The 21,560-nt window shown below is 38.7% G+C and overlaps 1 protein-coding gene and 1 long non-coding RNA gene across 5 annotated transcripts in view; both read left to right on the top strand.

Annotated features, from left to right (window-relative positions):
* The window catches only part of LOC118426913 (cohesin subunit SA-1-like), a 44,259-nt gene that overhangs the window by 5,565 nt on the left and 17,134 nt on the right, over positions 1 to 21,560 (top strand). For 2 of the 4 annotated variants that reach the window (XM_035836534.1, XM_035836530.1), the window contains exons 2-19: positions 7,241 to 7,395; positions 7,745 to 7,826; positions 7,935 to 8,069; positions 8,773 to 8,869; positions 8,984 to 9,060; positions 10,725 to 10,793; positions 11,536 to 11,588; positions 12,297 to 12,448; positions 12,904 to 13,055; positions 13,210 to 13,283; positions 13,633 to 13,756; positions 14,232 to 14,404; positions 15,187 to 15,406; positions 16,270 to 16,384; positions 16,749 to 16,852; positions 17,530 to 17,622; positions 18,053 to 18,142; positions 18,435 to 18,494. In XM_035836534.1, coding sequence (XP_035692427.1) covers positions 7,244 to 7,395; positions 7,745 to 7,826; positions 7,935 to 8,069; positions 8,773 to 8,869; positions 8,984 to 9,060; positions 10,725 to 10,793; positions 11,536 to 11,588; positions 12,297 to 12,448; positions 12,904 to 13,055; positions 13,210 to 13,283; positions 13,633 to 13,756; positions 14,232 to 14,404; positions 15,187 to 15,406; positions 16,270 to 16,384; positions 16,749 to 16,852; positions 17,530 to 17,622; positions 18,053 to 18,142; positions 18,435 to 18,494 — 2,022 coding nt within the window. In that variant the 5' untranslated portion in view covers positions 7,241 to 7,243. Of the gene's footprint in view, positions 1 to 7,240; positions 7,396 to 7,744; positions 7,827 to 7,934; positions 8,070 to 8,767; positions 8,870 to 8,983; positions 9,061 to 10,724; positions 10,794 to 11,535; positions 11,589 to 12,296; positions 12,449 to 12,903; positions 13,056 to 13,209; positions 13,284 to 13,632; positions 13,757 to 14,231; positions 14,405 to 15,186; positions 15,407 to 16,269; positions 16,385 to 16,748; positions 16,853 to 17,529; positions 17,623 to 18,052; positions 18,143 to 18,434; positions 18,495 to 21,560 lie in introns of all 4 variants that reach the window. The other 2 variants (XM_035836531.1, XM_035836533.1) reach the window with 2 other exon arrangements.
* Positions 18,690 to 21,446, top strand: LOC118426914. The gene is made up of 2 exons (XR_004832491.1): positions 18,690 to 19,424; positions 20,476 to 21,446. It is a non-coding gene; the product is annotated as an uncharacterized LOC118426914 (long non-coding RNA).

The raw sequence follows: 21,560 nt of genomic DNA, 5'->3' as shown, positions 1-21,560 counted from the left end.
TGTTGGAACAGGTTTAGTATGACAAGAAATGTCAAAACAGCTGTAAAAAGAACAACAGAATAAATCATTCTTTTCAAATAAATGTAAATTTTATAACTTTGGTGATGTCCACATCTCAAAAGGTTGAAGAGAACATTCATTTCACACCTTAAATTCTGCTGGCCAATAGCAAGTTGTAAGATATCACTAGTGATTAACTGTCAACAGTAATATTCTGGTCAGCCAGTTCATCGTATGAAATCTACACTGTAATTTTTGATTCCCGCTGTTTCATGAGATTCCATGATGAGAAATATTTTGTGGATTGATGTTAAGAAAATCAACACGTACAGACACACACACATACACACACACACAAACACACATACATAGACAGGTGCACACTCACATATACACACACACACACAGGACAGATTAGAATCAATCTAATCAGTAGTAGGACAATGTTGCAATTTCATCATTTAAGTTTCTTTTTTCACCCTACAAAGTATTGAGCTGCAATTTGCATAAACATTTTTGTGATCTGCTGAAAAATATTTTTGCATGCTAAGATAATACAGGTTCAAGAATATGAGCCACATATTTTTTTGTTCACGTAATAAAGAATTAGCATGTAACCTACTGCAATATTAGTGTCAGACTGTTAAGAAATGGACTGAATGACATAGGATATGCTGATAAAAATCTATATATTTTGGATTTCGAATGTGGCACGACTTCCTGTTGAAGATACCAAACTCAAGTTCAAAGCTGTGAATTACAGCGTTATTTGTTCCGGTTGGATTTTTCCTGGCCGTTGCGGTTTTAGGTCTGAGTTAATAAAACATAGTGAAGATTTGAAGCCTGCTGTGGCCATCTGCCAGTCGACTATCACTTCTGAAGGAATCCTACTACAGTCTGATTCCTGTAGAAATGGGCACTTCATCAGGATACAAAGCTGTTTCACATCCACTTGGCTTGTGTTCAAGTAGCATTCTTGGGAACTTGGGTTGGCTCAACAGGGCTCGAAATACTTTTCCCTCCCTGTATCACTGCACAGGTGTTGGTGATGTTGAAATTTACAGTAAATGCATTTAATTTTGCGGTGATTTAATTTCGCGTCAGCGGGGAAAGGGACTTTTTGCGGTGGTTTTAAGTTCGCGGTAGCACCATGCACTGTAGTTTCTTACTTCCATGGAAAATGTTCGCAGTGGTTTTAAGTTTGCGGTGAAGCGGCCAACGTGAAAACCGCAAACATTAAACCACCGCGAAAGTTTCTGCATTTACAGTACTTGCCACAACTAAGTTTTACCTGCACTGCTCATTTTACAGGGATTTTGTCTTTCATTGTCTCCAAAAATAATGTTTTGAAGGCCCTGGCACTATTTCAAGTCAGGTGTACATCAGGATTTAAACTGTAATTGTCAACTGTGTAAGTCAAGTTAGACTAAGAGAACAATTATTCGATCCTACTAATTGTTCGGGAGCCCATGATGTTGATTTTTGTTGTTCTACTTGTCATTGTTTTAAGCTTACGACAATACATTTCTGTCAGTATCATGTCATGAATAGTTAGTAGTTCGTTTCAACAAGCAAAATTTTGTCCCAGGGTGGAGTGATAGTTCCTGGAAAATACACAGCACATGGACTAGCCCAGGTTAAGCTCAGGTAGACATCAGAAATACCTGCACTTTTCCAATTTTACCTGCATATACTCAAACCAACACATGCACGTAATTTCAAGCCCTGCGGATGTATTCAGCTAGAGAAATAATTGTCAGTCGGAAATCCTTCCAGCGAGTCCTGTCATTGTAATTGGAGTGGTGCGAGGAAACCAGAGGGCTTAAATATCTGTAAATGATGTTGCAGTTATCTACTGTGTGGACTCATCCTTCAGATTTGATCTGTATTTGAATCTCATTTGTAAGTCTCCATAGCATTGGGGCCAAAACTATTTCCAGTATTATTTGTAAAGAAAAGTCAATTAAGTTCACTGAGTTTGCATTTTCCCTCGGTATATTAAGACAAAAAGTAAGAATCTTTAGCGTAAAATTGAGTGAAATTTCTTCTATGCCTTTTCGCTTTGTAGTTGTATCCTTCATACTAATCATAGGATAAATTTGATCTGTATTTGAATCTCATTTCTAATTCTTCATAGAATTGAGACAAAACTGTTTTTAGTATCAATTTTGCAGAAAAGTCAAATAAAGTTTACTGAGTTTGCATTTTCCAACAGTATTAAAACAAAAAGTAAGAATCTATTGCGTAAATTTGAGTGAAATTTGTTATCTGCCTTTTTGCTATGTAGTTGATCCGCTATGTCTTGTGGCTGCACAATTTTTTTCTTCAAATATCATACCCACGGCTCAATATCCTTTTCTACTGACCTGTACAAGTAGCTGTTTCAGTCATTGTACTGTTAAGAATTCATGACATAAACTTGTTAGTGGTAGTGGGCCATGACAGGCTGTCATCAAATTGGACAAGGTCTTCACCAGCACAGTCCACTGGAGACTGTCTCTGATCCTCATGAAATTATAATGATACACAGCCATGGGTGCAAACTAACTTTCTGAAGGTGGGTTTGCATTTACCGTAAATTCAGTTACGTTTGAAGGGCCTAATTTCGTTGTAAGTGAGGAAAAAGGTGACGTTTGCTGTGTTGCAAGGTTGTAGTGGGCACACGGTGCATTTGTGACAAAATCTGTTCAGATGATTTTGCAGTGGAGAGGATACTAAAAATTGCTATTTTTTCTTGAAACCAAGCCTGAATCTATACTTGTGTGAATGCCATCCTTAGAATTTATTTCCTGTGGCCTATAAAGTCTGTAAGTTTGCGCTGTGATAATTTTGCAGTGGAACGGTTACTGCAAAAACTGTCAACATCAACTGTAGCAAATACTCAAAGATTGACTGTGTTTGTTTACTTATCCTTTGGCTTCACTGTCTACAACGTTACTGATAAAGTTGTGAAGGAATTTTTTAAGCTAAGAAAATTGTCAAAACAAAATGATTATGTTTTTAGGGATCGCTACTGTATATTCTGAAGGACTTAAAACATGACTTCCCCCTCTGGTGATTCTAGTTGTCACACCACAAGCTAACCTTACCTTAGATGACCCTGAGAAAATTGACCCTATGCAAATGTCAAGAAAATTATACCAGTTGTCATTTCGTAGAATGTCCCGATTCTCATCCCCAACGATTTGGTCCTAACTTCCGTGTGCTTTTATACACATTTTCCATGCAATAAACTTGAGGGTGAGAAATGTTAGCCACATTTGTGAGCTTTCTTATTTGAGGACATGGCACAAGGTAATGAATATAAAGGGTAGAAGACAGCCTTGTAACCAAGACTGACCTCAAGGGAAAATGGTGACAGTTCCGTTCTTGTTGCGTGAGAGAATGATTACAGTTACTGGTATCTTCACTCACAGTTAAGCCTCTACGTTTGTCAATGTCACAAATGGGAATCATTTTCTCATTGGGTGAGCAAAATACAAAGGCATATTGATAAGTGTCATTGTATTAAATGTGATAATTCAAGTACATTTATAAAGATTGTTGCCAATAGCATCTATCGATATTTTGGTTGGTTCTGGTATTATAGAAGAGATATGTGAAGACATTTCACAATGTCGGGCTATTTCATAGAATAAAAACCGTATCGGCTATATACTGGTTTCCTACATTTTTCTCAGCATTCAGAAGCAAGCAGAACTTTGCTCAATTTTGTACAATTTGTATATGTGGTCCCTCTATCTTGATATGTTCAATGTTGTATGTGGTGCTTGTGTTAAGACACTATGATTAATGGATGCCATGTGGTCAGCATGTGCCCAAAGTTTTCTCTTTTTTTTTATGTACTGTAAATCCATTCAAATTTGCAGCGGTTTTATTTTGTAGCAAGAGGGAAAAGAAGGCTTTTGCGATATTCTAATTTTGAGGTTGAAATACAAAAGTTGCGGTAAAATGAATTTGTGGTGGAGAGATCACAGTGAAAACTGCGAAAATGAAATGAACGTGAAAATTTTGAGGTTTACGGTGCCATTTTTTGTGTAGCACTTTTTAAAGATGATATCTAAGTTCAGATTATGTTCAGTTTCATCAGCTTTTGCTACATTGTTTCTTAGTTCAAACGGAACATCTTATCAATAGTCATTCATGTGCCTGCCGTTAAGACACTAAAATTCTGTATTTCTGTATAGTAGCCAAATTTTCAATTAATGTAAAGTAAATTTTATGGATGACATCCCATGTCAGACTCTGAATCTTACGTAAGGACACAATAAAAAAACAAGATGCGTAGATTTTCAGGATAAAGACCATAAACATTTTTGGAAGACTTATATATATAAAGCAATAATACTTGGTATCACTGAGCCAAGTCTTTCATTGTATTCAAGAAGTGCAAAAATGATGCTAGTATGGTAAAACAGTAGATGATACAACTTACTCCTGGTATCTACTTCTACAGCTAGCTATGCTCAAGGCAAAAAAAATCTCCTTTTCTGCTGAAATCAAGTGAAAGTTATTCCACACATTGATGCAATCCATAAAATTTACTTCCTGTGGCCTAAATCTGTAAATGCTGTAGGTTTTATTTTGTAGCCATAGGGAATGCCTGGAAAGGAAGATAGAGTGCTTTACATACACATTACGTGTTGGAAACGGGTAGCAAATAGCTCAGTAAAATGGCTTGCTTATAAGATATGGATTGTTGAAGTCTCCTTTGTGATCATTAGGCCATAGCAAGTAAATTTTATGGATGACATCCTCTGCAGACTGCAAAAATAGTGCGATAGGGCGAAAAAAAAAACAAGATGGGTGAAAAAAAACAAGATGGCTACATTTAAAAAAATAGAATGTTGTAACAAGAATTAAAGGGACAAAACATGGTATCAGAGCCAACAAGGCATTCATTCCTGTATTCAAGACATGTACTGGTGTGGTAAAAGTGACACTAGTGTGGTGGACTGGCATCACCAACAAAGTTGGTAACCACACTCATGGCTTCCACATTGGTGTCACTTTTACAACTATCCAATAAGTTTCGTTTCTGCAACTACAGTCCTGGGTACCTCGCAAGTGTCACTTCTACAAGTACAGTTATTAGGCTACAACACAACATATTTGCTCATTTTGGTACTTTACCGTCATGTTGACCATCCCTGCAGAAAAAAAAAATTTGTTTTTTTCTTCTGAAATCAGACAAAAATTAATGCGCGCGCTGATGTCATCCATAAAATATACTTGCTGTGGCCTTAGTGAGAAAGAGGAAGGACCATGCACGCATTAATCTGTCAATGTCGAGTTGTCAATGCCCACTTGTGGTTACCTCATGTAGCTATTTTAATTAGCGTATGAATTCATATCTAGGGAGAAGTTTGCCTCCAAAGATTTTGAATATCAGTGTTCATTGTTAATTGTGAAATTTTTGTTTTATTTGAACCACAACAGAATAAGTCATTTTTATGTGTGCAGTTGTATCAGTAGGCCTATAGCCATTGTTGGCCATCATAACCACTGTTTACGTGAATATCTGTAGCCAACCAGCTAGAATACTACTACTAAATGAATTCCAAAGACACGTAAAAATGCAATATTTGTTCTTTCTAATTTGGATGTACCAAGTTTATGTGAAGGCATCTCAACAGCTATCTTCAGACCTTACAAATCAGTATTGGATTGGTCCATTTTGCAGACTGAAGTCCCTTACTTCCGCCATATGAACACACACAGTCACAGAACCAGCCACAGAAAGCTGTTGGCTGCCAACTCATTGTGGGCTTGTTGAACTCTGACCCTTACAGCTCAGTTGACAATCTGCCTAACTCTGTTACCTAACTTTGCAAGCCGTCGCAGTTGCCTAACATGTACCTGTGCATACATTGCAGGCTTGTCAATGAAAAGGCTATTCAAGGCCCAGGGAGGCGCCAGGGCTCGAAATAAACTGTTAGCATGAATCTGATAAGGTATTCTATGATTGGGTTTAGGTTATGGTGGATTTTGAGCCACATTTGGATGTTTCTAGCTTGTGGGAGTTTTGACCTAGATTTTAGGGACCGGAGTAAGTCTTACAATAGTGAATAGGTCTATATTGCTTGTTATTAGAATTCTTACATTAAAAGGTATAGAAGCATTAGGGAAAGAAAGACAAGGGAAGTGAATTAGCTTTATATTTGATCCTGGTTAGATGGGGCAATTTAAAAGAGCAGTGATTTTTTAGATGTATTTTGTTGTGGTGAAATGAAACTGGAAATCTAGTGGTTTTCAGATTTTTTTGTGGTTAGATGGAGCATTGAAAATGTAATGGTTTTTAGATGGATTTTCCTGTGGTTTACTGAAATCAATGAAACAATGGCAATGTGGCTCAGGCATTTTTATGGTTAGATGGGACAATTGAAACATGATTTTTACGTAGATTTTTTTGTGGTTGAAATGAACAATGGAAATATTGCAGTTTTAGACTTTTTGGAATACAATTCTGGTTCTATCCTGGTTCCAGTGTTGTAATGCCACCTGATTGTCAGACCAAACCCCAAATGTGACCTATTATTGCAAGCTACAATACCAGAAAAGATTATGAGACTGTGTGGAAGTATTCAGGAGCATCAGCTTTTCTAATAGTTGACCCACAAAATAAACTATACAAATTTGCTGAACAAACAGGGTCACAGCAGAAATAGTTATGCAGTTGTATAACTATTGTAGCTTGCAATGATAGGGCACATTTTGGGTTTGGTCTGACAATCAGGTGGCATTACAACACTGGAACCAGGATAGAACCAGAATTGTTAATGTGGACAACAAAATTAGAAAAGTCTGTGTTTTTGACAGCTGGCCAAGGCTAAGTTTTGTATTGCAATTGTCTAAGCGTGTCATCACGCATATCATGATGACATGTTCATACCTGCACCACTTATTTTCCTTGCCTTTCCATCTATCAAAAAACGATAATCAAATTTTGGAATATTGTAACAAAACCTGGCACAGCCATCTGCCTAAAACATTAAAACAGTAAAGTCACGTTTAACAGACAGTTTAACATAAAGACCCTCTTTTCTGTAGCAACTACCCCTAGTTACCAACCTTTTTCTTTTCCTAGTGGGTGCTTAAGTGGTTGACTTTGAATAAAGTATGGTTTTGAATCTTGTTGTCTACTATGTATACTGTTGTAAAATTAAAGGTTGTAACTTGTTCCATCAAATTTTGAGATTGTTTCATTAAATTGAAGTATTTTTCTTCTGTTTGTTCCCAGTGAATGATGCCAGCACTGCACGCGGGTCAGAAGGCCCAGGACCCCGGGGACTTCGCAGACATCGGCTCGCCTCACATCACGCGCAGGGGGAAGGGCATGGCGTCCGGCAGCGAGGGGGGGACCCCTGAACACCCCGGACATGAGGAGGAACATGAGTGAGTTACATTTCTTAATTCCTTCATTCTATCCTTTTTTCCTGTCTTTTCCTTTTTTACATCCCTTCATTCTTTCTCAGTCCCAATCAGTCCATTCTTTATTATGATAGAAATGTTGGTACAGGCTTTTGGAGCAAATGGTAACACCAAGGCATACTGCAAGTGAAAAATACTTCATTGATAGTTTCTCTTCAAATTTTTGCTACTGACAAAGTCTGTTGTCTTCTCTGCTTGACTTCCCAAACTTTGGATAGGAAGTTGATGTGCAGTCTGAGTCTTCAGCATCTATTGTACTTGTTCTTCAAATAGTTCATCTGTGTAACCAGATTTGTTTATCGGTTTTTCTTAGGGTTGTTCCAGGAGAAGATAGTGACTTTGAGGAGCCACGGAAGGGGAGGAAGCGTCCTGCAAAGGGCGGTGGAGGAGCACCTGTAAGTCTACTCACTTTCGCTTTGTGTAAAAGTAAAAGTTTCTTAAGATAGTTATAATTTTAGAATTTGTTGCTTCTTTGTGGTTTATCGGTGTCCTGTTCTTTGCAGTCTGCCAAGAAAGCCAAGACACCAGGTGGTAAGAAGGGGGCTGGAGGAAGAACTCCCAAGCCCAATGGAACAGCCACGGAGGAACAGGCTGTCACCCTGTTCGAGGTGGTCAAGCTGGGCAAGTCTGCCATGCAGGTGTGTATATGGAAATACAAATTTCCCGATCAGCCGATTTTGGCTTTGCAAATATGGGGTGCTGTATACAATGGCGCTAATGGGAAACGTTTTTGGATTTCAGAATTCTTTGCAACTAGCCGATTTTTGCGCCAAAGCGTATTGCAAATAGCTGGTTTCCACTGTAGAAACTTACATGACATACTTTACATCTTGAAATGTTCGTGGTGGTTTCATTTGTGCGGTTTTTGCCGGTTATCCCTCTACTGCAAAATCTTGAAACCTTGTAGATACGTTTCCATTGCAATACTGTTTTAGTTCAGAATTGTTTGCAAACTTAAGACTCAACGAAAATGGCTTTCTAATACTTTTGAAATTTGAATTCCCCAGAGTATAAATGAGTATACAGTTTACATTATACCCGTATAGATCATATGACAAATAAGTTGAGTTCCCTCTGTAAATGGTTCTTTGACACCCCTTACTTTGAAGTTTTTGCTGATTACCCGTAAGTGTTGCGAACCATTTAAGAATGTCGTATGGCTGTGGCAACACCTGCAGTTAGAGAATAGTGATGCTGTCAATCTAGGCATGGCAACTACCAAGCCCATAGCAACCTTCAACATCACATTAATGCAAAGTCTCCCCAATAGTAAGAAATGATATGTGTAGCATTTAACTACTTCTAGTTCTGATCAAGTTTTTTTGTTCATTTTCTCTGCAGTCTGTTGTAGATGAGTGGATTGACTCCTACAAACAGGACAGAGACATGGCACTTCTGGATCTCATCCAGTTCTTCATCCAGTGTTCTGGCTGCAAAGGTGAGGACACTTTCAACACTGGAAGGAACATTTGTACTTATCCTGACTTCTAGCCTATGGAATGTTTCCAGCAATACGAATAGATCAGCTGATTAGAATTGTTTATTTTTGCAGGCGTTGTAACTGCAGAGATGTTACACAACATGGAACACTCTGACATCATCCGCAAGATGACTGAAGAGTTTGATGAGGTTGGTAACAAACATTAGCCCTATTGTAGCCCTATATTGTTTCATGTCCTCATATATATAATTTAAGTTTCGTAAATTTATGTTATCATGGTCTGGTTTGGTATCTGGCCATGGAGTTATTTAAAAAAAATTTCCATTTAATGTTATAAATACAGAATGTGGGCTCACGTTAAATTTTGCTTGCTAGACACATAAAACAGTACACAAGCATTCATGTCTGATTCAAATGACATTCGTGATATGGTCATAGGAGACTACATCATCATTATAGTACTTAACACTTATGGTAGTCCTTTTGCTTCTTACACCATTGTTTGAAAAACATTCACCAATTTGTTTTAGAAATACATGGCTTTTGATTTATATAGGGTATGATATACAGTTATACCCATACAAGTGGTCTCCTCTACATAAGGACCACATGGCCAATGTGACCACTTCTTGGTGATCCAATAATTTCCCCACAGATGTGAGCATTAAGAATCCCATCTATGGTGACCACATAAACCAGATTTAATAGGTCTCCGGAGTTTTATTTTGATAGGTTGGATGAAACTTGGACTAAGTTGAAGAAATAGATTGATGTGATTATATAGATGCAGGTTTATCCATAGTGCAAGATACAGTAAGTAGACAGGGCTCGAAATACTTTTTTCAATATACCTGGACTGGTGCAGGTAGCATTGAAAATTACCTTCACCAGACAAATTTTACCTGCACCACTCTGAATTTAGGAAGTATGGATCATACTAAAATTGTTCAGGAACCATTGTTATTTTTCTTTTATACTTTGTAGGTGGTAACAGTCGATGCAGCTAAAACAATCCAAATAAACCTACATCATAGGACATTTATGTATAAAACCTAGCACATAAAACAGGCAAGTAAGGTGCAGGTAGACACCAGAAATACCTACACAGTTCCAATTTTACCTGCACTAACATGCATATGCAGGTGGTATTTCGAGCCCAGGTAGAGCACTATGCACAATGGCTACATCAAGGGATAACTTGTAAGGAATGATGGATGGGAAACCTACATGATGATAGCAGGCAGGGAGATGGTAGAGAAGGTGATAATAGAGCTGCGGACATGGATGGTGATTTATCGATAGAACTGGATTTAAGGAAAAGGTTAGAGTCACCAGAGACTTGGAAATGGCTTGGAGAAGAGGTGCAGAATATGAGAGTAAATGGAAGGAAGTATTACTGTACCTGTATTGATGAGTTGTGTAAATGCTCTTTGGCATAGCACACCAGCTTTGCAGGCAATCTGCAATGGCTAGGTATATTACATCAGACCACTGGCATCTTTTAAATCTAAGTTCAAGTCAACTGTAGCTGAAAGCTATATGGAAAACAGGGCCCTACAATTTTCCATGATAATGATTTCCATTCTTGAATAATTTTGGGGAAGAAGAAATTGATAAGACTTCACAGTTGTAAGATGGAAATGTACAGTTAAAGCTTGTGTCCTGCCTTGGAGGCCTAGCACCATCTCCAAACAGATGTTAGGGTGGACCATTGTAAAAGTTTCCTAACCTACTGGCTTTCTAACAGTCCTCTAATCTAGACGACTTTTAGAAACCTTACCAACATCTGCTTGGAGATGAGCCTCAGGGGCCGTCCTAAATCATAAATGGCTGTGCCTGTTTTACCGTGCAGGAGACAGGCGCTCTGCACAAGAAAATGTTGACAGCTTCCTGGGTCCTGCACTTCCAGTTACCTGACCTAGTATGCTATTCTTTTTGAGTTGTTTGCGAGGCCACTTCAATTTAATTGCTCGATCCTGGATTTTGTGAAGATAAATAAAATGTAAGACAATTCATAGCATATTTTTGGAACATGCCAAGAAAATGTATAACTGTCCTATCTAGTTATCTAATAACTGTCCTTAAACTTAATGTCATTTTTATATAGGAAACGTATGAAACACTTCTATATTACAGCCCAATCCAGAGCTATTACTATTATTAGTTTCATCCTTTGTCTTCTATTTGAAAAATCCTGGGTCAAGTTGTTAGATCAAAGTGGTCTGAACATATATGCAACAACAGTATGCTACCTTTTATGCTAAAATTTCATAGTCCAAAGAAACATATTTAGTATCAGTAAGTACTTGAATGACAACATGTAACGGAAATGTAGCATATTGTCTGTGGCATTTTGACACAGCGGTGTGCAATGTGGCAATATGTTTGCGCTCTGGATTTGAAGCGTCATATTTTGTAATGCCTTGGGCTTAAGGTTAAATGATTTAGCCTTCACATAAATGTAACTGTATAATGTTTGAAAAGGATACAATTTTTAGTTGAATAATGTCCTAAGTTTTGAAGTGCAAAGCGAAATATGCCCACCAACCACTGGCTGCATATTGCTACATTGTACGTTATAATCCTTTAACCACCACGTGAAGAGAGAGCAGTGGTTGGTGCGCAATGTTTCTCACATATGGATACATTTTGTTTTTCTACAGGACAGTGGAGACTACCCTCTCATCATGACTGGGCCTCAGTACAAGAGATTCAAGTGAGTTGATTTCATTCTCTATAAGATTTACATCTGAGCGTAATGGCATATTATCTAGCATGATTCTTTTTATGCAGGGCCATAACACAATTCTCCTTCATGTATCTTTCCTTCTGTAATGTTTATGATTTGACAAGTACCATAAGGCCACAGGAAGAAAATTTTATGGATGACATCCTCTGCAGATCGCAAAATAATGAGATAGGGTGAAAAAACAAGATGGCTAAATGTTCAAAATAGACACCTTAAAGTAAACGTTGTAACAAGAATTGAAGCGACTAAATATAGCATCACTACCAACAAAGCATTCATTCCTGAATTAAAGAAGTGCACAGGTACAGTAAAAGTGACACTAGTGCTGCAGTAGACTGGTATCATTTACCAAGTTGGCAACTACACTCATGACTTTCATAGTGGTGCCACTTTTACAACTCTTCAACAAGTTTCACTTTTACAACTACAGTCATGGCTACCTCTCTAGTGTCACTTCTACAAGTAATTATTAGTCTATAATACAACCTATTTGCCCATTTTGGTACTTTCTTGTTATGTAGACCATCCCCTTAGAAGGAAATTTTTTTTTCCCCTGAAAATTATGAGCTGATGGTAAGATTTTCTGAAAAGAATTCTGGAAAAACATCTTCATAGTAATTTATTTAAGATTTCATGGAGATCTTGTTTGAAATTTTTTTGCTGACCATTTTTCAGGAACAACTTTTGTGAGTTCATTGCTGTCCTGGTGCGACAGTGTCAGTACAGCATCATCTACGACCAGTACATGATGGACAACGTCATCTCCCTGCTGACTGGACTGTCCCACTCTCAAGTACGGGCGTTCAGGCACACAAGCACGCTGGCAGGTCAGTGTCTCACCTGTGGTTATTGTGTGTGTGTTTCCCAACTATACACAATCCAGCATTGCCATGTATGCTTAGTGCAAGATTTTTTGGCGACACCTCTGGGAAGGAGCTGTTTTGGTTTGTGGGACTATTAGAATTAAATAAGGTTGTATTAAACAACTAGAAAGACAGCATCATTGTGAAAATGCAGAATATTTTTCCTGTAGCCGTTGTCAAGCAATTTGCACACAATACTATACCATTAGACTTGCCCCATAGTATTGTGTGCAAGCAAAAAAAAGAAAGAAAAACAGTTGTGCATATATACAATAACAGCTTATATCCAACCTAAACTCTGATTGGCTACAGGTGGAAGAAGAAGAAGGTACTAAGAAAAAGAACACAAAAACAATATGGAAAACATAATTGCAATGATTGAATAACAAGTCTGTAATGCTGTTGATACTGTTTTTCAGCGATGAAACTGATGACAGCCCTTGTGAACGTTGCCCTGACCCTGAGTGTGAACCTGGACAACACCCAGCGGCAGTACGAGTCGGAGAGACAGAAGGCTCAGGGCAAACGGGCCAGCGAGAGGCTGGAGATTCTCATGCAGAAGAGAGCAGACGTAAGCATCCTGTCTTAAGATTTTGAGTTTTTTGAAGATGCTCCTCCTTTTTTGGTCAAGATCGTTCTGCAGTAAGAAAAATGTGGTCCCAAATGAGACTAAATTTGTATCCCCACCTTTAACTTGTGAAACTTTCTTTCTTGTTTGACATCAGCTTCAAGAGAACCAGGAGGAAGTCGAACACATGATGAACTCCATCTTCAAGGGAGTCTTTGTTCACAGATACAGGTAAGGCATGGTAGCCTTTTGGTTAGGGTTGATAACTTGGTGAATCTTAAAGTTCTGGAATTGAATCCATAGCAGGTGCTTACCAGGTGTTGTGCTTACCAGAAATGTACATTACACCAGTTTCTTAGCCGAGGTGAAAACGAGACTGGTAAATTTGTATATTTTTGCTGGGAGTTACCTTTGTGGTGGAAAGGAAAGGTTTGCAGTTGAAACAATCCTGTAGCACAGTAGAATATAAAACACAGATTTTTGGTGTCATGATTTTGCAGTAACACGTCCCTTCAAAAACCTTGAGAATAAATGAGACCATTTCAAGATTTACAGTACCAAATTACGTGTTACTCTTTAGGGATTCCCTCCCCGAGATTCGAGCCATCTGTATGGAGGAGATTGGTACCTGGATGAGGCAGTACTCAGACACCTTCCTTGCTGACAGCTACCTGAAGTATGTCGGCTGGACTCTGCATGACAAGGTCAGTAGTCATATCTCATCTTTCTCCTGCATAGTTGTTGTTGCCAAGGGGTTGTAACATTTGAATGTCTTAAAGTGCACTTCCTTACTTTTATTATGTTTTTTTAACACAGAGAGATTCACATATTTTGGAATGGTCCTTTTTTGCATGGGTTATCGAGGAACAGGCTATAATTGTAGGAGGGATTGATGTGAGGGAAATAGATTGCATTTGCTGGCAAATGTTATCCTTAACACATATTATACCCATAGGGTATTCATTTCTATTTTTTTATAGAAGACCCTGCAACTAGGTGCAGCATAAAGTTACATAACTATCTATTATAATATTTCCCTCCCTGTAGGGGAAGGGAAATGTATTGTTTTTGTGGTTCAAATGGTATGATCCTTCATCATCAAGTTCATGTGAGAAATTTTAGATGCATTTGCATGCAAATGCTTTTTCTCAATTCTCAAACCATTTGTTTTCTCCCTAGGTTGGAGAGGTGCGTAAGATGTGCATCTCCACCCTGCAGGCGCTGTACTGTAACAAGGAAAACGCCCAGAAGCTGGAGCTCTTCACCAACCGCTTCAAGGATCGCATCGTCTCCATGACTCTAGACAAGGACATGGACGTCTCCGTACAGGCTATCAAGCTGGTCACCATGATGTAAAGAACCTCAGTCTTGTCTTATCTTTTCTTTCTTAGGATTCTTAGTAAATCCTTGAACATTCATGGTGGTGTTTACAGCTACATTGTATTTTGTGGTAAGCTTATACTTCAAGCTGGTGACACTACAAGCATTGAGCCATATTTGCGTAACTATGAATTTAAAACACTGATGTTTCCAGTGTCTTTTAGAAGGCAGATGTGGTGTTGGTGTGGCATAATGGTAGGATATTTGGCCCAGGCCCTAGAGGTCCCTGGTTAGAATCTCCTGACATGCCCCCTTGACGTTACGCCATTGGGAAATACACAACTTTCCTCACTTCACTCAATGAGTAGTACCTAGCTTTGGTAAAGACACACCTCATGTACGTAAAAGAACCCTCACCTCACTATGAGTGGATTAAATATATCTGTCTGGATATGCAGATTGTACTATTCAGTACATACCTGGTGTATTATGCCATGGGACGGTTTGCCATGTATGCAGTACAAACAAACAAGATTGGAGGTAAACTTTGTATCTCCAGAAATGGTTTTCCTGGCACGTTTGACCAATTGCTGACGTCATGTATCCGCAAGATCAAATGTTAATAAGATCACGTGTCTCACTATTTTGCATTCTAAAGTGATCATCAGTATTGTATTGATCCTGAAGAAGGCGACAGTCATTGAAAATTTAATCTGTGTATACCTTTGTGTTAGAAGAAAGTTAAGCATTGTACTAAGATTAACACCAACATAGATGAGCTTCCATGATAATGGTTTTGTTCTCCCCTTCCCAGTATGAACGATGACATCCTGACGAGTGAAGACTGTGAGAACGTGTACCAGCTGGTGTACTCCTCCCACCGTGCCGTGGCGCAGGCCGCGGGAGAGTTCCTCAACAAGCGCCTCTTCCAGCAGGACGACTCGGGCAAACAGCTCAAGACCAAGCGGGGCAAGAAGAGGAGTCCCAACACACCACTCGTCAGAGATCTCGTGCAATTCTTCATAGAAAGCGAGGTATTTTGTTCCTTGTTTCTTGCTAAGGCCACGTTGATTTGATTATATGGATGACATCCGCGCTCGCACCAATTTTCGGCCATTTCCAAAAAAAAAAAAGTTTTCGACCACACAATAAATTGTGCAAAGCAGATGTAAAATGAGCACAAATATTCCGTAGATTGAAAAAAAAGTATCAGAAAACAGATAACTAATGCCATATATAGAATGCCAAAATGAATCTAAAGTCAAAGAATAAGATGTGAAAGGAGGGAAAGAAAAAAATCTATTGTTGGTTGGGGGAGGTACCAGTACAGAAAATTCAGGTCCAGATGATCATGGTATACCATACTATGTGTGTTTAGTCCTATGTTCAACCTTCCTGGCCACTTTGATTTCATACTGAAGGCAACTTTTTTTTTTGGCCAAACTTTTTTTTTATTCGCTCGCTCGCATCAGTTTTGGAGTTCCCGGAGGATGTCATCCATATAATCAAATCAACATGGCCTAACAGTCATTACTAAATGAATGGTACAATAGTCGAATACTGGATACTACTACTACTATTCACTGATACTAGGTACATAGCTGTGGCACGTATTTTTTCTTGCTTTTTCCCATGCGTTTACTTACAGAATATCAAACAAGATAAAATTTGGTAAAGCAAGATTTTTTTGGCGACACCTCGGGTGGAGCCATATTGTAGAATTACCAATAAGTGTTTAGGAATTTCCTTCATGGCATTCCTTAGAGGATTAATTTTTGGCCACACCTCAGGAGAAAAGTTTTTGCACTGGGTAGGAAATGTCTTTCTGGACAATTTTACTGTCCTAGATTAGAAATGTGAAAATTTTGATTCTAAAAATTGTGCTCCTCCCCCACAGCTCCATGAGCATGCAGCATACCTTGTAGATAGTCTGTGGGAGACAAACGAGATGCTGAAGGACTGGGAGTGTATGACAGACCTGCTGCTGGAGGAACCAGGCAGGGGAGAGGAGGGTCAGCATAATTCTTTTGTTTTTTTACTATCTAGTATGTTTACATATTTATGACAATAGTGGTAAGCATTTAATAGGGAAAATGATGACAGTAGGTTGCATTGGCCATGGGACTGTTTGTCTGTTTCATATAAAATTACCCAAAGAGACAGTGATGTTTCTCTAGACAATGTCTTGTATGTTTTAGCTGGTGTTACATGTACCTTCTATCAATGCCTGTGTGTTGTATGTCTCAACTGACACCTACCTTGAACTTTCTTCTGTGAAACAAATGCCTAACACCAGTGCAGGTTTGGTCTGTGTGTAGGTTTTTGGTTGTGCTCCTTTAAGCATTTATTTTACCAGGTTGTTTTTGTCCTGACTAGTTCTGACGGACCAGCAGGAGACTGCCCTAGTGGAGATCATGACCTGCTGTATCCGACAGGCTTCCGAGGGGATCCCTCCCATCGGCAGGGCCAGCGCTAAAAAGGTAGGCTTACAACATACTCCTCATGTTAAGGTAGGCTTACAACAGACGTCTCATGTTATTCCCAAATGTGTATGTCCTTGCGCTGTCACTCATTGACTCACTCATGACCCATAACCGCAGTGGATGTAGGGGCTTCACGACAGACAGCAGCAGTGATCTGTGCCTGTCTTGTTCTATCCATGGCTTTTGCTAAGACTAAGAGTTGTGCAATGCTCAGGCCAGTCCATGCATTGATGTTATCCAGCCACATCTTCTTTGGTCTTTCTCATTTCTTCCTACCATGATATATAGCAGGAGAAAAAAAACAACCAAAGTTTTGATTCAGATATCAAATAGTGTCTTGTATCCTTTGATTTCTAACTAGCTGTGACCAAAAGTTAGTTTGTTTTTGGAAATGCCTAGTGGGAATCTGTGGGATCAGTTTTTTGTTTTGTGTTGGACTATAAGTTTGTATCTTTGCACAAAGAATGATACCCAATACATATTCCTCAATTCAACTGACAGGCAGGCAAGGCTGTCCAACTACCCTCAGATTAAACCCTGTCAAGTTAAATATGTAATGATGATTATCATTTGGCAAGAAGGGGAAGGGGTGGTAGCCTGTATTGTTTAGTATAGAGTCTTGATTATCATAATATTGTGTTTAATATAGATATTGATTTTCTTGTTCTCTGTAGGTGCAAACAGCCAGGGAGAAGAAGCAGATCTATGATGATAAAGTCAAACTTACAGAGCACCTCATCCAGACACTGCCAGCACTTTTAGGAAAGGTAAGGAAACAAAACAGTTGAAAGGCAACATTGTTTTTGTTCTGTTTCCTCTTTTCCTGCTTCCAATCCAAATAAATAATATCTATCACCTGGACTAGACATCTGTCACCATGGTTACTGGTAAATTAGCATTCTGAGGTGTTTAATTACATTATGTAGCAAGTGGCAGGACAGATCTGGAGGGGCTGGTCAGAATATATATCAATGTGTTTGAATAAGAATAGATAGAATATATGCTTGTTAGACAAGACCATGTAAAGGTAAACGTAATTGCTTTCGACTGTTACTTTTATGTTGTTTTTCCTTTCAAAAGCTTTCCCAATATCACAAACTAGCAAAAAAACAAACAGTTGAATAGATTGAAGAGACAAAAACTCATGTCCCTCATGTACTTCGATTGATATATTTTGACTACCTCCTTACCACACAGTATGCCGTAGATGCGGAGAAGGTCATCAACTTGCTGTGCATCCCTCAGTACTTTGACCTGGATATATACACAACCAGTAGGCTTGAAAAGGTTAGTACACACCACCAATTAGCCACAGATATTCTCAACAATCATATTTTGCTATTTGGATGTCATTGGTTTGAGAATAATTTTGCTGAGTGCAACAGATCGATGGTGTAACCATGCTCACTCGCAGAACTACAAATGAAAAGTTTGATGGACATCATTGGTTGAACCACCTGTTAATGTACTATTTTTGGTTCAACTTCTAGTTGTGATTGACATTCTTTCAGGATTGGTCTATTCCTAGTGAAACAATTGAAAATTACAAATCCTTGTTCTGTTTTATTTTCTTCTTCAGCACTTGGATCTCCTCCTGAAGCACATGCAGGATATAGTAGAGAAACATGCAGAACAAGAGGTTTGTACACTTTGTGGAAGCTGTGTCAAGTGTCAAGGCTCTTACAAGCAGCTGAGCTTTCTCCTACCAAATTTGGAATAGCTAGCCTGGCATAAAGATGTTGACCCACTATTCAAGTGTGTGTTCTATTAAACTTTGTGCAGTTTAAATGAACCCAACCATCACAAGGCCTTTTTATCAAACAAAGTGTTCAGGTTTATTAGGTATTCCAACGCTACCGCGAAAACGTCCTGCCGCATGGCGATCGGTAAATTTCTTACCATCTTCTCACACTCGCGGCACAAAAACTACTCACTCCTAGAGGCATATTTACCCATGAAAATAAAGCATATAAGTTTCTCTTTCGTGTGATATGTTTGTTCGGTCTGTTAAATGTCCAAAACGCCAAATATTTGCCGATGAAAACGGCGCGCCGTGCGCCGCTCGGCCGGGGTTGGAAAACACGGGCCCGAAACCTCCCCCCTCCCCCAGCTCGCTACGCTGCGTTCACGGCGCTTGCGCATCGCCGTCTTAGACCGCAGCAGAATGAAAGTAGTGTCATTGCAAAGAGCAGATTACGAGCTTTAAAATGATACCGGTGACAGTTGTCAACTTTTATTTTTTGCCGGTAAAAATTCCACTTGAAGTGATTGATCGATGTTTAATTGTAAAAATCTCCGCAAAAATTTTATTTTTGCCGGTTGTCACCCCTGTCCAAATGACGACAAAAAAATAGGCTACGTTTTGATGTAATCGGGATGTCTATTGCATGCAAGCCGGCGGATCGCGGAGCTTGTTTTCCTGGCGAGGTCGGCCCGAGCGCCCTGTGTTTGGCCGGCCGCGCGATCCTGACGCGCCGAACTTCGGCCGCGTGCCTCTTACAAATAGAAGTTATGTGACTGAAGCGGCACAAACAGATCCTTTTCGACGCTATAGAGCAGGAATTTCCAGGTAAAATACTTTGATGAATTTTTAGTGTCTGTAAATTGTAGGTTTGTTTTGGGATGGGGTACTTTTGTGTCCTCAAGGAAGAAAATGTTTTCTTTGTTTTTGTTTGTTTTGACCATTTTTTTTGTCTATAGACAATGCTAGCAATGCAAAATCATGTCTTTATCCATGTTTTTAAGTCATGAGACAATGTAAAACATTACAGTTTTAGATTTGTTAATCATTCTATTTCTTTCTTTCTTGTTATGTGAAATTGGCCTTGTGAATCATAAATTTTCTTGCCTTGTTCCAAGTTCAAAATACCATGGTGTATTTTTTTTACTTGTTGAACTTGAGGCAACCGTGGCCCCCGGTTAGGGGTCAGCCGGGGAACCTATGCCCAAATTTTTCGAAATAAATAATTTATGGTATTTTCAATACCGTTAGTATTTGTGTGAATCATTCTGCCTCAGTTGCAAGTCCAAAATACCACAGAGTATTTTTTTACTTGTGACTGAGGGGCAACCGTGGCCCCCGGTTAGGGGTCAGCCGGGGAACCTATGCCCAATTTTTTTAAAAATCAAAATAAATAACGACATTTTCAATATGATTATTTGTGTGAATCATTTCTTGCCTTGTTCCAAGTCCAAAATACCATGGTGTATTTTTTTACTTGTTGAACTTGAGGCAACCGTGGCCCCCGGTTAGGGGTCAGCCGGGGAACCTATGCCCAATTTTTTTTCAAAATAAGAAATCAATGGTATTTTCAATGACATTGTTATTATTCGTCAAATCATTTCTTGCCTCGTTCCGAGTCCAAAATACCAAGTGTATTTTTTCACTTGTGTGGCCACCTGTTCTAAGGTCAGCCGGGGAAGCTATGCCCAATTAAAAAAGATACTTATGGCATTTTCATTTTCATTGTGAAGTAAGTTTGTTACAACCAGATTGTTCAGGCTAGTGCTCTTTGTGCCATGTGGCATTTTGTTTGACTTTGCACGTCTGGATTATTTTGTTAAGTAAAGATCATAAATCTGCAGTACTTACCTGCAATATTATATTCTTGTCTCTACAGTTTGGTAATGGCGACCTCCAAGACAAGCCCACTTGGTACCCAGGTTCAGTCGTAGAAGATGGTGTAGAAGCAAATTGACACTTACTGACTTACCTTCTTCCATCCGGTTTTGGGAATTTATCTAATCTTAATCTATTTTAACTTCAAATCTTCTTGATGCATTATATAGAATTCAGTTACATGCATGTGTCAGTCTGATTCTTTCTTTATAACCACTTTATTACGTCATACAAAAGAACTGTAACTACAAATCACCGTAGTGATGGTGTGGTACTTGGGTAGGACGTCTTCGCCGCAGAAAGATGACCATCATCGTTCATCACCATGGTAGACACAATAATAAAACTAAAAGTTTAATTGTTTATTAGGAGGAATATTCTATCTAATCCCAGATGTGGCTGATAAAAGACTAGCAGAGAAAAAACTTGAAGAATGTAGGTTGTAGTACCAATAAGTAGAGCGAGATACGCATGTATTGGATGGTGTAGGACAAATGTAAAGTTGACAAGTTAACTAGTTGTGCTGCCAATTTAACTAAATAAAAGTGTTAAGTTTGTTAAGAAAGCACAGAACAGTTAGTGCCACAGAAAATGATAAGTAGGCCTGTTTTTTTGTGCAAAACTTTGTGTACTTTCTATGATACCGTTGATAATTACTGATTATAAGAATTATCGGGAAGTAACACATCCAAATTCCAAGAAATCTATGTACATTTACAGAAAATAGCCTGTACGTGACCTTGAAAAATGTTTACCTTGTCATCATAAGTTCAGTGTTTACATTGTCTATCTATCATTATTTTATCTCTTCTTCTTATAGTACTAACATCTGTCATGTATTGTGCAAGTGTGAACTTATGCTAATGATGCAGTGTAACATTGTGCCTCATCAAATAATGCGAGATGTTCATGCAATCTTACCTTTGACCTTGACCAAGTTGACCTTCTTATTAAAGAAGTTACCATAGTTGACATTCTGTGGATGTGACTAGGATTGGTAATAGGAAATAACATAATGCTGTACATTGTAAAAGTCTATTAAGTACCGGTACTCGGTCTAGCACAGTGCACCGTATAGTATACTCA

The sequence above is a fragment of the Branchiostoma floridae genome, chromosome 12 (assembly GCF_000003815.2).
Source record: "Branchiostoma floridae strain S238N-H82 chromosome 12, Bfl_VNyyK, whole genome shotgun sequence".
Lineage (NCBI taxonomy): Eukaryota > Metazoa > Chordata > Leptocardii > Amphioxiformes > Branchiostomatidae > Branchiostoma > Branchiostoma floridae.
Note: the sequence above shows the minus strand (reverse complement) of the source record. Positions and strands in the feature narration are given on the sequence as shown.